Source organism: Onychomys torridus, chromosome 23 (assembly GCF_903995425.1).
Source record: "Onychomys torridus chromosome 23, mOncTor1.1, whole genome shotgun sequence".
NCBI lineage: Eukaryota > Metazoa > Chordata > Mammalia > Rodentia > Cricetidae > Onychomys > Onychomys torridus.
In genome coordinates, this window is record NC_050465.1 from 25,306,836 (window position 1) to 25,324,338 (window position 17,503).

General features: G+C 42.2%; 1 protein-coding gene across 10 annotated transcripts in view; it reads left to right on the forward strand.

Annotated features, from left to right (window-relative positions):
• Positions 1–17,503, forward strand: part of Dlgap1 (DLG associated protein 1) — an 826,029-nt gene that overhangs the window by 497,831 nt on the left and 310,695 nt on the right. For 8 of the 10 annotated variants that reach the window (XM_036172827.1, XM_036172826.1, XM_036172832.1 and 5 more), the window contains one exon: positions 12,361–13,404. In XM_036172827.1, coding sequence (XP_036028720.1) covers positions 12,430–13,404 — 975 coding nt within the window. In that variant the 5' untranslated portion in view covers positions 12,361–12,429. Of the gene's footprint in view, positions 1–12,360; positions 13,405–17,351; positions 17,488–17,503 lie in introns of those variants that run through there. The other 2 variants (XM_036172835.1, XM_036172838.1) reach the window with 1 other exon arrangement.

Here is a 17,503-nt window from a genome sequence, read left to right on the forward strand (position 1 = left end):
TAAATTACACAATTTGTAAGTAAAAAGTGTTTTGCATGCAAGAGACTCCTAATTATGTGTTTGCTTGCTAAGTGCATGCAATATTTGGGGGGGGGGCTTACTTATAGAACTGTAAAGAAGTACTGGTGAGCAACACACACCCCCATGCCTGCATGTTCTGCAGAGAGAGAGGTGCATGTAGGGAAACTTGATCAAAGGAGAAGTAGTATCCGATAAGAAAACACTGAAAGCACACATGTTCTGCGCATTGCATTCAACAAATGCTTCACCAACCCAAACTGTTACATTTCCCAGCCCCTGTCATGTCATTATGGGACCAATACAAACCTTGATGTAGAATTTGTTAGTTCTTGGGAGCCATCCCATAAACTGGGTGAGTGGGTCCAGCAAGCTGGATCTTAGCAGGTCTTCTATCGGGTTCTGATGCACACTCTTGTTTGACAATCTCTATTACATTCAACATGTGGTGTCCCAAGTGGGGAAAACATAGATTAGTGTTCAAGAACACAGAGCAACCTAGACATGGATATGCTGCTCCAGTGTAGTGCATTGCCATGAAGGGTGGCATGGCTTATAAGATTGTATGTATTATCAAATAGAGTAAGAGAAGAGCTTAAGGAAATAGAATGCAGCTAGACTAAAAGTAGAAAAGTAGAACCACTGTTGTATTCTCATAACTTTCCCAATAACCTTCGTAGTGTTGAAGCTGAGGGAACCCACTGTGGCTGATCTAGAAACACCCTTGTCTCACAGGAGCCCTATATCTCCAAACTGAAAGATGGGTGCTGAGAGCACAGATCTGCTAATGCTAAAAACCTGAGTGGGATTACCCCATGTGCCTCATTCAAGGCATTCTTTGTTGAGGTGCATGACATCCCTACAGAAAACAAAAATCAATGTGGTAAGTGTAGCTATTTTGTGTAAGGCCCTTAATGGAGAGCAGTAGCTTAACATCCAAAAACAGTTCCTTGAAAGGAAGGACTAAATGATGTTTGGTAGGTCTCAGAGGCTCTGGCCAGTGCATTTATAGAACTATCAAAGACCTTGTCAAAGGTGGAAATGGAAACCCTGTAAACTTCAGAGGAACCAAGCATTGTGGTACATGCCTGTAGTCCCAGCAGGAAGAAGCAGGGACAGGAGGATCACCACAAATTTGAAGTCAGTCTGGTCTACACAGCAAGTTCCAACCAGTCAGAGCTACGACTATGTACAGAGCTATGACTGCATAATGAGAGCTTGTTCCTAAAATAAAAACAACAAAGCCACACAAAGGTGAAGCAATGAGATTTAAAAATACACAGAAGCATTCACACTGCCCGGAGAATCTCATCTCTGAAGCATGTGCTGCTCTGACTTTTCTAGATGGAGATGTCTCAGTATTCCTTAACTTTTGCATTTCCCAGACTTCTTTCTTCCAAATGTGGCTTTTGACTTGCCACATTACATGTGCAGCACATACTACACGATTCAGTGCTTGATTGGATCCTGACTTGTATTATTCTGTGATTGTCACATCTTTGTGATTTTTTTTTCAACTAAATGATAAATTAGATAAGGCCTATCATTTCCATGCTTCCTTCAGCCAAGTAATGTTTCAGAGGGAGGCTATATTTGTACCTGCTTGGAGGAACGAATGAGAATTTTCTTATGAATGGAAGTGAGTCTTGCAGAAGCATGCAGCGCAGAGCACAGCGTGGCATTTGCGGGGGGGGAGGTATGCAGGGTATGCAATGTTGCCGGAGCATAAGAAGGGTGGGGTGGACAGGAGATAAGACTGTCTGGAGGGCAGGGTGCAGATCATGGAGCTACCTACTGTGGCCCGTATTGAAAGATTGATATTATACCCTGTGGGTATAAGGGAACAATTGAAAGTTTAAGAATGGGATAATCAAATAATGAATAATATGCTCTAAGTCTGCTGTTAGCATTACCAAAGACTGTGTGTGTGTATATTTATCTGTGTGTGTCTGTGTCTATGTCTGTGTCTCTGTGTCTGTGTCTCTGTGTCTCTGTGTCTGTGACTCTGTGTCTGTGTCTGTGTGTGTGTGTGTGTCTCTGTTTCTGTATCTCTATGTCTGTGTGAATGTGTGTCTGTGTCTCTGTGTGTCTTTGTATGTCTGTGTTTGTGTGTCTGTGTGTGTCTCTGTGAGTGTGTATCTGTGTTTGAATGTGTATCTGTGAGTATTTGTGTATCTATGTGTGTGTGTGTCTGTGTGTGTCTGTGTCTACATGTGTGTCTGTGTGTGTCTCTCTATGTCTGTGAGTGTGTATCTGTGTCTCTGTGTCTGTCTGTCTGTATGTGTGTCTGTGTGTGTGTTTATGTGTGTCTTTGTGTCTGTGTCTGTGTGAGTGTGTGTTAAAGGTGATAAGAACAGTTATTTTAACATACTAGTTGAAAGCATTCTGCATTCAAAATTTACTAATTCATGATTTGGAGTTAAGTCATTTACTTTTTGAAAGTTTATTTCTTTATCCGAAGAGCACAATAACCACCCCTTACACAGTCAGCTGCCTGAAATAGTGAGTGAAGTTCTCAAAAATGAACAATTCGTGAGTTTTAAATCCTGTTTGCTTTCCTGAATGATACACTGAAATTTCTTGCCTGCTTCATCCCACCTAGTGTGTGAGTTATCCTTCTATCCAGTGTATCCACATTGTATGCACTACCTGACTGCTAGTCACTTAGTAGCTGTCTCGGATATCTGATTGGATCTTGAGTTATCCCAGTAACCGCAACCTTTTTTATATGTTTTAATAATTCCCTAAAGAGAAAGAGTAGAAATACTGGCAATCTAGATTTGCCAAAAAGAAGGATTTTCCTGTAGGTGAAAAGATGAACATTATTGATATAACAATTAAAGGAAAAAGAGTCATATACTGAAGTTACTAATAACAATAGTACTTTATGGTTGCTGGTTTCATATTGTTCCCAATTTCTAAGTTAAACTTATATAAGAGTGTATAGGAGAAACTAGAGCCTATCCAGGGTTCAGTTCTGTCAAAGATTCCAGGCATCTATCAGGGGTCTTAGAATACATCCTCCTTGGGTAAGTATGGAGTACTAGAGTTCCTACCATATAGGATTATTTAATAATTAGCTGTGAAATCATACATGTAAGGCAGAATGTGCTGATATGAAGCTCAACATGTCCTCTTGCTAGATGATTACTAGAGGCACAAACCCCAATCCTTTTTACTCAGTTAGCTTTTAGTGGTTCTTTTTCCAGCCATGAACTCACAAATTGATTTGGGTTCAAGGATCTAGAATATCTGTAACAGAATAATCCAGATAGTATTCGTAATAGGCCTTGAGACTAGAGTTGAGACTTGGTACTAGTTCTACCCGCAGGGATGTTTGGCAGCCTGTGTGGAAGTACAAGAAAGATGAGGACGTCCCCCTCTGGCTTCTGTTCTCCAGAATCAGGAAAGTACATCATAGAGCAGAAGAGATGACAGGATGTGTGACCTGCTGTGCCTCCTCTAGAAGAGGAAAGAGATGAGGAAGTAGAAGAACCTACCATGAGAGCTGGCAGAGACAGGAAGAATAAGAGTGAAGGAATATGAGAAAAAAATGGAAGAGGGGATGTTGAAAATGCAATGTTAAGAACCTCAATTCTTTTCACAGTGCTCAGTGCACACTATGCAAATAGTAGTTTCTTAATTCATAATTTGAGTTATGTGTGTTTGATGTGGTTCCGTGCCAGAAATCTGAAATGACATATAGACTGAAGCCTCACTGGCTACTTCTGTCTGTCAGAACTTCGATCCTAGGACTTTAATCCAGAAACAAACTCCTTCTCTACCTATACAACATGTTTCTAGAATGTTTAGTGGAGATGAATTTGTTTGTTGAAATTTTAAGATTGGGTGTATGAATCCTCAAGAGAAGAAACATTGTAACCAAGGTGAAAAAAAGTGAAAAAGAAGCTGAGTTGTTTGACAAGCAAAGGTTAAAAGTGGAGTGCTATGAAAATTCCCTGATGATGGAAACAGAAGGAAGGAATGGAGTTTCAGGAGTCAGAAGTCTAATCTGCACTAACATTAACCACTGTAGAAGCCAGGGAAGCCAAACTCACTGGAAGAAAGTGAGAAGAAGCTGAGAATGGCTGCCCTTGTCATCTCCTCCATAGCATCTTGCCATCTCCTTGTCATGGAGTGAGGCCAACAATGAGCATTTTCCAAGAGTGGATATAAAACCTGAATGAGTGTCCATAATGCGCCACACTCAATAAATAGGTTTGTGTGAAGCCACATTGTACCCACTTGAATGCAGACTGTTGACCGTGGCTCTGGTATGCTTGCAGTTACCCCAACTTTGAAGAGGGCTTCCCTTTATGTGCGTAATATAAGCTTTCTTGGGCTACCATGATTCTGCCACAAACTGCTACAAGATCTCAGCTACACTGGGCAGAGAACTGACTGCCTTGACCAAAGAGATTTGGGAGACAATTTTTTCTATTCTTTATCCCCAGGGCTACATAGATTCTAGACTGATTCCTCTCTTTATACTCTCTCCTTCTGCAGACCCAGTGGCTCACTGTCCTGTAGCTTAAATGGATAACTCTTCCATCCTATGGTGCCCATGTAGATGTTCCTTTCCTTGACCTTGCCTAAGCTCACAAAGGTCCACTGACTTGGGATATTTCCATTTGATTCCCTAGAGGAAACATCTGGCTCCCTCAATTAAGCACAAAGTCCCTGAGTGTGGTTTTCAAACTGCCCAGTCAGCTCAGAAAACATGGTGATTGCCTCAGCAGACCCAGTCAGGGTGTCCTCAGCAGATGCTGTGGGTGGGAGAAAAATTCCCAAGTGCAGCTGCTGACTGAACGACTATCACAAAAGGACCACACTTGCAGGCACTTTGAGGCCTCGGAGCTCAGAAAAGTAGAATTGCGTTACAAACTCGGTAAGACAAGCAGATGCATTTAAAAGAGGAGATAGTAAAAGGAAACATGATTCAGAGGTGTGTGTGTGTGTGTGTGTGTGTGTGTGTGTGTGTGTGTGTGTGCTAACAGTGAAGTTGCTTGTCTCGAATATGCCAGCACATGCTCACCAGACTCTTTAGCTAGTTATGAGAAATACAGACAAAAATAACTCCATTTTTATCAGAGGCTATTTTCCAAGTTGCATTGTTGCATTGCTTTTAACTGTCATTGTCTCCAATTTTCCCATCTTCCATCGCAGCTGGCTTGTATCCTGTTGCACAGCTCTAATCTGTCATTGTTCTCTGTTTGTTCTTGATGAGGCAGTAGCTTGCAAGTGTTTCTCCCCTTTTTTAGTAGATGCTGATGGTTTTTAGTCTTCCCTGTCAATATTCTGAAGCAGCTGTACCCCAAAAGATAAGACATTCCCCTCTGTATAGTACCCCTGAAAAGAGCATTTGTTGACCATTGCAGATCAAGGTGATCACCCTCTCTTGTCTCACTCCCCAGGGCATCCATCTGTAAGACTTAGCTGAGACAATCAACCCTGGAAAGCCAGTAAAAACAGTCCCACAAAGAGTATGCCCCCTGGTTTCCTCAGAGTAAAGGCAGCCATCATTACCTCTGTATCTCAAATGCATGTGGCATATTACAATTTGCGACCTTAGTTGTCTCCACCTAAAAATCTTCTGCTAAACTCTGTGGTGTTTTTCCCAAACCGCAGCAAGGCTATAGCAGTATTAACAGTGGCCCACCAGCCTTTCTCAAGGACTTGTCCCCACCATTTGATTCTTAAAAGCTGTTGCAAAACTGCCTTTTGCAAGCTCAGCGAGGCGACTGTGATTTGGTGCCCACTGTGACTAAACTGGAGATGGTTTCGGCTATTTGTTTTGTTCTTTTGTCCAATGCCAAATCTTTTTGAGAGTAAATGCCCCTGATTCAAAGAAGTATTCACAAAATCAAACCATAGGTGATTAGGATAGCAATTAATGTTAATGAAAAGCCAAAGTACATTCTGCCTTGTATAAAATGGCTCAGCATTATGCCTTGAATAACATAATTGGAGTATTTCACACAGTGTGTACTCAAAGGTGCTCCACTCATGTCTGTATGCCTTTAAGTATACAATTCCATCTTTATTACTATAATGAAATATGTCAGTCTGGGTACTGCTTTTAAGAAGAGGCTTCTTTAGTTCACAGGATTGGAGGCTGCCCATAGAACCAGGTTTTATTTTAAGTAGATGGAAAAAATTGCTAGAGAAAGCTGGATCCTCCACCTGGAGTATTTTGTTCTTTCTAGAAGAGGTATAGGATGTGTTCAGGCTATGGTAGGAACATCCCTATTTGGCTGAGAGACCAGGAATTGGGGAACTACCCTGCTAGCCAGGACATCACCATGCTCCTCCCTTAGTGTGTTCCTTCCTCCCTTTCATTCTTCTGTCATGAAATAATTGCTCCCTTGGACCTTCTTGTTCCCCCTACCTTAAATTTATTCTCTAGGAATAAGCACAAAAATCTTTAGCACACCTATGATCGTGCCCCTAGCTCATTTAAATCTTCAAGTGAGTGCTGTCACCTGCAAGGTATGGTTCTACATCACGGCATAGCTTTCATGGCCTCTATGACTGGGCCTCAGATACTCCATCTCATTCAGAAGTTCCCCAGGAGGTGGAGCAGTGGTGCAAACCAAGTAGAAGTCTGTTTGCTCTCACAGAAACAAGACACTGGGGGATATGGCACTCTGCAGGGACCAGAACCTTTATTTTGTATTCCACCCACACTCAATGGGTGGTATTCATATACCACGGTTTAAGTCCACAGCTTAGCCAGCCCGGTCTGTGCTCCAGTCAGAGGAAGGATGAAAGAGAACTTCACTTTTGACATCTTCCCAGAAACATTGGCACTTAGAGTCCATTAGTCAGAATTAGTCACCTATGCTCATCAAGGGACACTGGGAAGTGTGGTCATTAGTCAAAGATGAGGCTGTTCTTTTTGATATGATAATCTTTTATTTCTTCTCATTTCAATATGATAATCTGGTATAAGAAAGTCACAGGCAGATAGATGGAAGAAAGCCAAAATGGTAGGTTGACCCTGAAAGAATTCATAAAGATTGCCTCTTCCCATTGCCTTCCTCAACCAGAGCGTGACACTCTCTGTTCTCCGAGGCAGGACTCCTGCATTGTTTGTGGCGGAATGCCTGCCAGCCCTCACTAAGTAAGATGGCAAAAGGCCTTCAGTTGACTCTTCTCTGCATGTAGAAGAAAAATCAAAACAAGCAGCTCTAAATAAAGACATGCACAGCAATCAAAATGAAGTAAAAGGAAGTGAGGAATCACCTGCTTTGGAGGGACATTTTCCCCTGTCAGCATCTTCTACTGTGTAGTTGGTTGGTTGGTTTCGTTGGTTCTCATAAATTATCTACCTAGGATTTTCCTTTGCGGTGCTCACTCGTTCTTGCTTCAGCCATCATCTGTGCAGCAATACTTCCGCTCAGTGAAAAGCAGTGTGCCTGTCACAGTAAGCTCATCTCACGGCCACCAGTAGCAACAAATTCTCCAAGCCAAGCACCAAGACACAGGATCTGATGGCAAAATTGAACCTAGAGAACAACAAAGAATAATTTTTGAAGTCATAGTGAACAAGAAAGAATTAGATGCAATCACTGTAGCCATAGAAACCCTTCACGGAGACATGTTGACCACACTCCACAGCCTTGCTCAGTGAGAAAGGCTAAAGAGGCAGCTTCTCCTTTCTATTTTCAGAAATTGTTACAGCCAATTGAAACCTCATTCAAACCACTATCGTTAAATGAGGAGAGTCGTGAGTTAGCTTTTCTCATGCCTCGTGTCTTTCTGAGTGAATCCTAACCCCCTTCAGCCAGAAGGATTCTCTGAATGCATTCTGTCATGTTTGCAGCAGCAAGCCCTAGATTTTGTACATGAGCAATGCTCAGTTAATGCTTTATACTGATGCTGATGGCCACACCACAGGTAGGAGATAGTGGTGCCCATGGATGCCACTTATAAACATCAATTAGAAGGGTAATAAACAGGAGTCATGGAGAGAGGTGTGCTAGAAAAGGGAGGGTATGAAGCATGAGAAAAGAGAACTCAACATCTCCATGGTAGGTGTCAGCCACAAGTATCTATCCACAGTCAATGACATTAGGGTGTTATATCATCTGTCTCACTCAACAGGAAGTAGCCAAGTGTGCTTCTGTAATTTCTTTTTTTTTTTTTTTTTTTTTTGGCGGGGGCGTGGGGGTTCAAGACAGGGTTTCTCTGTGTAGTTTTGGTGCCTGTCCTGGATCTCACTCTGTAGACCAGGCTGGCCTCGAACTCAGAGATCCTCCTGGCTCTACTTCCCAAGTGCTGGGATTAAAGGTATGCGCCACCACTGCCCAGCTGTGCTGCTGTAATTTCTAACCACAAATTTATCTATTTTCCTTTTAAAATAGAAAGAGGATAAAAGACAGTGTAAGATCTTCTACAGGGAAAGCCAAGCTGATAATCTCTTGACTTTGACCAGAAAAAGAGATTTAGCATTTTAAAGCATTTATGAGAGTGCAGTACCATTATTATGATCTTACTTACCTTGGCATAAAGCAGAGATTCTCAACCTTCCTAATGCTGCGACTCTTTAATACCATTCTTCAGGCTGTGGTGACCTCCCCCAAATGTAAAATTATTTCATTGCTACCTCATAACTATAATTTTACTACTGTTATGAATCGTAATGTAAATATCTGATATGTAGGACATTTGATATACAACCCCTGTGAGGGTCATGACCCACAGGTTGAAAACCCCCGAAATAGAGAGAAAATGACTACAAGCTTAATGTCCCTTCACAAGCAGTCACTTGAGTGACTGTAATCAGCCCTGATAAAATTTGCTAGCCTCTTGGAAGGTTTAGGTGCTTGTCACTGTGATTAAAATAACCCACTTAAAGTTTAGTAAATACCATACTGTATATGTTTAATTTACATAAATTATCATTAGCTACATCATGTAGCATAATTCATCATTGAGGGTCGTAAAAACACTCCACTTTCTCTGCCTGTCCTCAGGTACTATCATATTCCATAAAATGTTGGTCACACATTAAGATGATTATTGAATACCTGGTTCAAATATTATTGAACATTTTAGAATAAATCCATGTTTTCAACTCTTGACAATTTCACATTTCATTTGTACAAATTATCTACCCAAGATATAGCAGCTTCAAACCCTCATCTCGTGTTACTTTTTATGTTGAGAACCAATTCAGTATAGTCCTGAAATGTAATTATGTGAGTATAAGCCTCCAGGACTATCCTCTTTTTAACTTATTTATTTATATTTATATATTTAGCATGGTACTGGAGAATATACCCAAGGTGTCTCTCATGCTCAGCAAGCACTCTACCAGCTAGCTATTTTCTTAGCTCTATCTTTAAAGTTAAGTCCATATTTAAAAAAAACAAAGCTGCCCTCCATGAAATCTGGTTAATAGACAAAAGCTTTATCATAAGTTAGCTTGTGCTGTAGCTTTGCTAAAGACATATATTTAACCCCTATAGATCCTTTCCTGCTGTAGTCCACTGCTACCATCATTACAGGTTCATAGGAAGATTGTCCCAGGATTTCCACTGTTAGTAGCGTCTCTTCAGTAGAAGATTTTATTTATAGGCCCTTCCTGACCCATGTCTATCATAAATCTTGAGTTCCTTTCTGTGTCTTTGGGTCGCTCTGTCTGTCTCTGCCTCTCTGTCTCTCTCTCTCTCTCTCTCTCCCTCTCTCTCTCTCTCTCTCTCTCTCTCTCTCTCTCTCTCTCTCTGTCTCTCCCTCCCTCCCTCCCTCCCTCCTCCAGACATACCATCTTTGTGTAGACATCCTTTGGGCCAGAAAAAGTTCCCAGACTTTAACTTCTAGGCAGGTAGAACTCAGGATCCATGACAAGGCAGAAGTAAAAATCTAAGAGTTTGAGAGTACAGCTCACCTGCCATCTTCTGCCTCACTGACACGGCTTATTCCTTCATGCCTGGGAAATAGCTCCCCGAGTCTTCCCTGTATGGCCACATTGTCACTGAACAGATGCTACTTGAATCATACTATGGACCACCTGCAGAAATCCTGCATGCATGCGTTATCAGTGACTAAGTATTTACACTGTACTTGAAATTGGATAGATGAACTGAGTCTCTGTCTTCCTAATTTAGTAAACTAACTAATCTCAAAAGACCGATGGTCAAAAATTCCCATCAGTAGTTTTGAACTCTTAAGCCATGACATGGGAGGGATCACTTAACCAACATGTTCAAGGCAGCAGGCTCAATCCTGAGCAGCAACAGACAGAAAACAAAGGAATGGGTGAGGAGCCTCAAAGGACGTAGACATAGACAGTCAGCATTGTCGTGAGCTCGCAAATGCCCTGGAAAAGGCAAGCTTTGACCTCTCTAAAGTCCATGTCTTTCTCCATGAAGCCAGGTATGTGCATTTTAGCCTGACCTGTATGTTCATTAGCCATTTATCTTTCCATTTTTGAAAATCTGAAATGACATTTTTGAATTGGCTTTCCAGAACAATGCTTAAAATGACAATTTTTATACTGAAGGAAGCTTCTTTTTTTTTTTTAAGTTTTAAGCAAACTGTCAGGATGACCTCATTCGGGTCCTGCAGAGCACACTGTGTTAAAGTCAAAAGAAAAGAAAGCTCCCTGGTGGAGCCACAAGACTGTTTCCAGAGCTTGGGGACATCCTGAGCTCAGACATGAACTCAGTGTGAGCTCCCACTACAAGAACTGCAGGGGCTAAATCTCCTGTAGACTAAGTTGATCTTGAGTCTTCTATTCAGATTCTTAAGGCTAAGGGCCTTTCAACCTCTGGTCATTCTGCTTTCACTTGTGAACATTTAGCCAAAAACCTTCAACCAGTGTGTTGGCCCTCCTTCACTGTGGCAAAGTAACCAAGAAAATCAGCTTAATAAAAGAGGATTTGTTTAGGCTCATGTTCTTGGAGAGGTGAGGTGCTAGCTCACTTAGCCCTGTGGATTTGGACCTGTGATGGAGTGGCACATCGTGGTAGAGATGTATGATGGAGGAAGCCTATTTATCCCCACAGCAGCCAGTAATGAAAAAGAGCAGGAGCTAGAAGGAGCCTAGATCACAGTATTTCCCAATGACCTCACTTCCTCCCCAGAAGCTCCACCTACCAAAGTATCCATGACCTGCCAATGACACTGCAGGCCAACAGCCAAGCCCTCAACACACTGACCTTCAGAGTTATTTAGGATCTAAACCATGGCAACCAGAAGACATGACATGAGACTCAGCCAGTACACTTCCTTCCTTACTCTGTTTACAGGACACTTGGCTCTCTGAGAACAGAAATACATGGGCAAATTCCCCCATATCTCTGGTCTATTTGTCTTGCTATCTGCAGCTGATTAATATATGGGCTTGTATTTAACATTAATGCTATTAATATGTAAATACATAATTGTATTTAACATTAATATGTTTGGGTACTATAATTATTTCTACAGAGTTTCAAATAGAAAGTTATGACAGACAAAATGATACAAACTCATAGCCTAATGATTTAATGTGCCACAGGCTCCTTTTGTTCATCTTGCTTGTTTTTTTTTTTTTAATTCCCCCACTTACAGAATGCTTTCTTTGTGCCTGTAGTCATAGCTTGTTGACAACAGGAAGCATTAACTGCAAGGAGCTTCAACAGGGAGAGACAGAAACAATCCTGTGGGTCCTAGGGAATGGACACTGTAAAATCACAATACATAACTATGTCTTTACCATGGTGCCAGGAAGGGTTTCCACAGAAACCTAGCCCTTCAGATATGCTACATTGTGATTAACATGTAAAGAGTTGGGGCCAGAGGCTGAATACTGCTGAGTGCAATTTCCAGGATTGAATTTGGGCAGCTCACAACCACCTATAACTCCAGCTCCAAAGGATGCCTTACCTTTGGTTTCAGCTGACATCAGTATGTGCCTATATACCTACTCCCACATCTAAACATGATAAAATATTTTTTTTAAATCATGGAAAGAAGAAAAGCAAGGGAAAGATACATTGAGCTTCTGGGGTCATAAAGGAAAACAGAGTTACAGTGTCAAAGAACTTCGAAATGATTTCAGCCCAGCGTTTTAGTACTCCAGCGTGATCCCATCTCTCAGGCTGAGGCAGGATTTGAGCGCTCTAGCCTGGGCTGTGCCGCAAGAATCAGTCTCAGAAAACAAAACAACAGTAAGATTGCATTTCACAGTTTCCTTGTCCCATAGTTCTTTCCACCCTTACAAAGATGAGAGAGACCTTTCCAATAATGCACGAAAGCTACTTTTAGGAACAGCCTGGGGTCCTTCAGAAACCCAACAGTAGTGTGGAGCCACCAAGGGAAGAGCTAACTTTATGCCTTGTTCTTTATCCATAGGTCTTTGCCCAAGACGGGTCTGGAACTTAACGGGGTTCCCATGACCCCTGCAATTGCTTCCAGTCAGCAATGAAAGGGTTATCAGGTAGCCGCAGCCACCACCACGGGATCACCTGTGAATCGGCCTGTGACTCATTGTCACACCACTCAGACCACAAGCCGTACCTGCTAAGCCCCGTGGACCACCACCCTGCGGACCATCCCTACTACACCCAGCGGAATTCCTTCCAGGCCGAGTGTGTGGGACCCTTCAGTGACCCGCTGGCCAGCAGCACCTTCCCACGAAGGCACTACACCTCGCAGCAGGAGCTGAAGGAGGAGAGTGCCCTGGTGCCACGCACACTGGCCACCAAGGCGAATCGCATCCCCGCCAACCTGCTGGATCAGTTTGAAAGGCAGCTGCCCCTCAGCCGGGATGGCTACCACACGCTACAGTACAAGCGCACCGCTGTGGAGCATCGCAGCGACAGCCCCGGACGCATCCGGCACCTGGTCCACTCAGTCCAGAAGCTCTTCACCAAATCGCATTCCCTGGAGGGGCCATCCAAAGGCAGCGTCAATGGGGGCAAAGCCAGCCCCGATGAGTCGCAAACTGTGAGATATGGCAAGCGCAGCAAGAGCAAGGAGAGGCGTTCAGAGTCCAAGGCCAGATCCAATGCCTCCAATGCCTCCCCCACTTCTCCCAGCTGGTGGAGCTCAGATGACAACCTGGATGGCGACATGTGCCTCTACCACACGCCATCGGGTGTGATGACCATGGGCAGGTGCCCTGACCGCTCTGCTTCGCAGTACTTCATGGAAGCCTACAACACCATCAGCGAGCAGGCGGTGAAGGCCTCCCGGAGTAACAATGACATCAAGTGCTCCACCTGTGCTAACCTGCCAGTCAGTCTGGATGCCCCTCTTCTGAAGAAGAGTGCCTGGTCCTCCACTCTCACCGTGAGCAGAGCCCGAGAGGTTTACCAGAAAGCCTCGGTGAACATGGATCAGGCCATGGTGAAGTCCGAGGCATGTCAGCAAGAGCGGTCCTGCCAGTACCTACAGGTACTATCTATGTTCAATGATAGATGCTGTGAAATTGCTCCTGACTCTGCTGTTGTGGTCTTTGCTCCTGGGTTCTAATCTTGGCTCTATTCAGAACTGTCTATATGAACTCGAGCAGATTATTTATTATTTCAGTGAATAATGGCAGCTATTGGGAAAAGTCAAGGAAGCACATTCTACCAGCTCCCCCCACTTCTCTTAAGATATTAGGCAGTGTGCATACATCTTCCTTATTGCAGTGATTATTCCCAGCCCACCCCGCTTCCAAGACATAGAACATCAGGATGGTACCCTGCAGAGGTGGAGACAGAAGGAGGCAGTTTGGGGACCTGATAGGCGCAGCTGCAGAAGCCCAGGACAACAGAGGAGAGGAGGGTGAAGGGGAGACATCAGTGCATAAAATACAATTAGTGTCAGCATGTAAATCCCACACACAGCCTCTAAGGCAGGCTGCTCTTCCCTTTCTGCTCCTGTTCCCCTTCTGCCTCCAGCTGCCTTCAACAAGATTCACCTGGATAAAAATATCAGCACGGGCAGGCAGAGCTCCCTTCCCTCTTCCCTCCCTCTAGTATTGTTCTTCCTGAGACACAATGCTCCCTGCAGAATGACCCTCGTGGTTTTCCCCCAATTTCAGAGCATCTCTGTCTTTCTTTCCTGATGTTCCTATCCTTCAGTGAAAGTTTTTACTAGACCTTAAAAGCAGCATGCCATAATCATCTCCATTCTCTCCTTCTGAAGAAATACAAGAAGACATTCTTCCAGTGAGAATGTGGTCATTTTTCCCTCATTAAACTCTATATGATAAATACAGCTTCCTTGGGAGTACCTATCCTGAGCCCTGAGAATATCCTAGGCTGGCAGTCCTGAGCAAAGACAGGGCCCATGCCCAAACTTCAGAAGAAGTGACCATGTCACAAATACATGTTAGTATTTCCTACTTAAAAAGTAGGATTGTCTAGTTTACTGTATGTTTGTTCTGTATCTAAATAAACATCAAAAGAAGCTAGAGAAATTTCTCAGTGGTTAAGAGCACTGGCTGCTCTTGCAGAGGATTCAGGTTCAGTTCCCAGCACCCACATAGTGGTTTGCAACCATCTGTAACTCCAGTTCCAGGAGATCTGACACACACTTCTGACCTCTGCAGGCACCAAGCACACACATGGTACACATACATAGATGCCTGCAAAGAACTATTAATAATGTTCAAGCTAAAAGTTTCATCTGACCCAATTAGTATAGAAAACAAAGTTAACTCAGATAAAGGCTTAATGGGTTACACTGTTAGCATGTGTCAGAAATGGGTCTAGAACCTTAGTCTCTTCAAAAGAAATGACCATTTTAAGGGCTGCAAGCTAAGGATTTAGAAATTATTTAAGCACATTAATTTTACCCAGTATTGAAAGTGAAGTACTCCAATAAAAAATAATTGTCTTGAAGAAAGGTTGAGTAAGGAGACAGAAGTGTCCTAGAAATGGGCATGTTTTCTATGAGAAGGCTCTGTGACTAATGACTGTTATGTCCTGTGCTATTGTAAGTTGTGGTAGGATATGAGAAATTAGAAATATTAGACTTAAGAAGGATGCTGTCCGTGGATCCAACACCAGCCATTGTTAGTAATAAAACACTCACTTGTATTTATATAATAGTTTATGTTCTTCCTCTCTGAAATTCGGTTTGTTTGTTTGGTTGGTTGGTTGGTTGGTTGGTTGGTTGGTTTTTTTGAGACAGGGTTTCTCTGTGTAGTTTCAGTGCCTGTCCTTGATCTCGCTTTTTAGACCATGCTGGCTTCAAACTCATAGACATCCGCCTGGCTCTGCTTCCTGAGTGCTGGGATTAAAGGTGTGCGCCACCATCACCCAGCTTTTCTTTTCTTTTTTATACCTTTTAAAGTCAAAATCTCAAAAGTGGTAAAGTGTGCAATGGTAAAGAAAGGAAGAAGAAAATGGATATTAACCACAGAGTCATTGTGTACTGGGCACTGTGGTGAACATGTTCCATCTTAAAGATGGATGCAGTAAGACTATTCATAAGAGAAGAAACCAAGGATTTGAAATAGTGAGGGACTTTGACCTTTGACCTGGAAGTTATAGGACTGAAATTTGGGCTTATTTCTACTCCATACCAAAGCTAAGTAGGAAAGTGAAGAAGAAGTACATTTTCAAAATAATTGTTTTGAGCATTTTTCAGTAACATCAGAAAGAAATGTTCAAAATAAAAGTGTGGGATTTAATACAGTCATGTCAGTGGATCGCATACTTCAGTGAATAGAAACCTCTACTTTCAAATTATTAACCTTCCATAGGCTAGTTTTTTTTTAAATAATACATTTAAGAAAGCTACAAGAAAAACTGACTATTCCTGAAGAGGGGGAGAGTAGGCAATGCCTCCTGAGACCTGAGTTCCAACAATTCTCTTGGTTCTAGGAGAGACAAAGAATCCGACATCCTGTGGAAACTATTCTCAGAAAATAAGATTAACAAGCTCCCATCAGCTCTTGTGGGAAAATTTCATGTATAAATTCATCCTAGAAGCAAATTTAGAGGGAAAAAAATAGTAGTTTTGTTTTGTTTTCTAGTAATATTACTATAGTTGCTGATTTAAAGCCAGATTTAGTCATATTTAACATCACCATCACAAGGTCTAGTGAGCAACAAGCAACAAGCTCACTCCACCAGGAACACTAGGCTTTTCTTCCCTGTTTGCCACTAACCGGTGACATTGCTAGAGCCATCCTTTCAGATTCCTGAGCCTCCTTCACCTACTAGGGAATGAGATACTTGGTTCTAGAAGGCTGTAATCTCTCTACACACTTCCAAATTTATAAATTGAGTATTTCGGTGTACTAATCAGAGCAATTTCTAGGAGTTGGAAGGCCGGTAACTCTCGATTCATAAACGCTTGCCAAAAGTAGATGCTTCTCAAATGCTACTGAATTTGTTCTTTAAAATTTGAAAGGCATTTCACAGAGGAAAAAATATAGACTTAGAAGACTATGTTGAATAACTTTACCAAGGGCACACAGCAATAGGAAGAGTCAAAACTGAGTCTTTTCCCTTTGAAGTCTGAATTCTTGCCATTCACCAGGCTCAATCCTCTCATGTAGTCTCTGGGCTAGAAATCATCTAGATATCATTTAGTACACAAAACAACTTTGAAAAATACTATATTTGCTTTAACTATTTTCAGAACTCTTCCCCATTCAAAGATGGATGTCGATTAAGGTGTTTTCATCCATTTTCCTAACAAACTCTGATCATATTCATCCTCTATTTCCCTTTGCCTCCTCCCCACCTCCCTGCCTTCTTCCCAAGAAGTTCTTTTTTCCTTTAGCTTTATAGACAAAACTGAGACACAAAGAATATAGATTATGCAGGGCAGCCAACAGCTAACCCCAGGTCTGTCCAGTTCTATAATGTGTTTCAGACATAGATATAAATGTGTGTTTTATTTTATTATTTGTCTTAGTCTGCAAAACTCATGTGTGCCTGGACCTGCAATATGTCCATGCCAATAAAAGAACATGAATGTGAAATTAGGCTACCAGCGCAAGGAAAAGCAAAATCCCTAATTTGATTCAAAACTAAATTAGTATTCACTCATTAATATTAATTGGTGAATCAATTCACTAATTAATGTTAATAAGTATTCACTAGATAATAGAACGTCAATACTAAAATGCCTTCTGCCTTTGGAGAGTTTTACTCAGCATGAACTTAATGCAGCTCCTTGCCAGGACTGTGTAAGAGGTGAGGGGTCTGTGTATGTCTCACCTGTGGCTGTCCAGGGTTCACTTGTAATCACTGTACATTCCAGTCAATACACTCAATGGATGCTGTGTGCTCACTCACAAGCTGTTTTAGTTAATTTTTTTAAAAAGGCTCCCCCTTTCCCCAATATTGTTATTTTTAAATGTCAAGAATCAGATGTCTGCTGTTGAGAACTACTGTACCGCTGCCAGTGACTGCCTGTGTCAGGGCTTGGAGCAGGAGCATGGATTTGAAGACATTAAAACTGTTCAATTCTCAGTTGAGATGTGGTTGGCTTTTGTACATTTGGAATAGAGCATTTATGGCACATCTCAGGGTAAGTGCTAATAGTT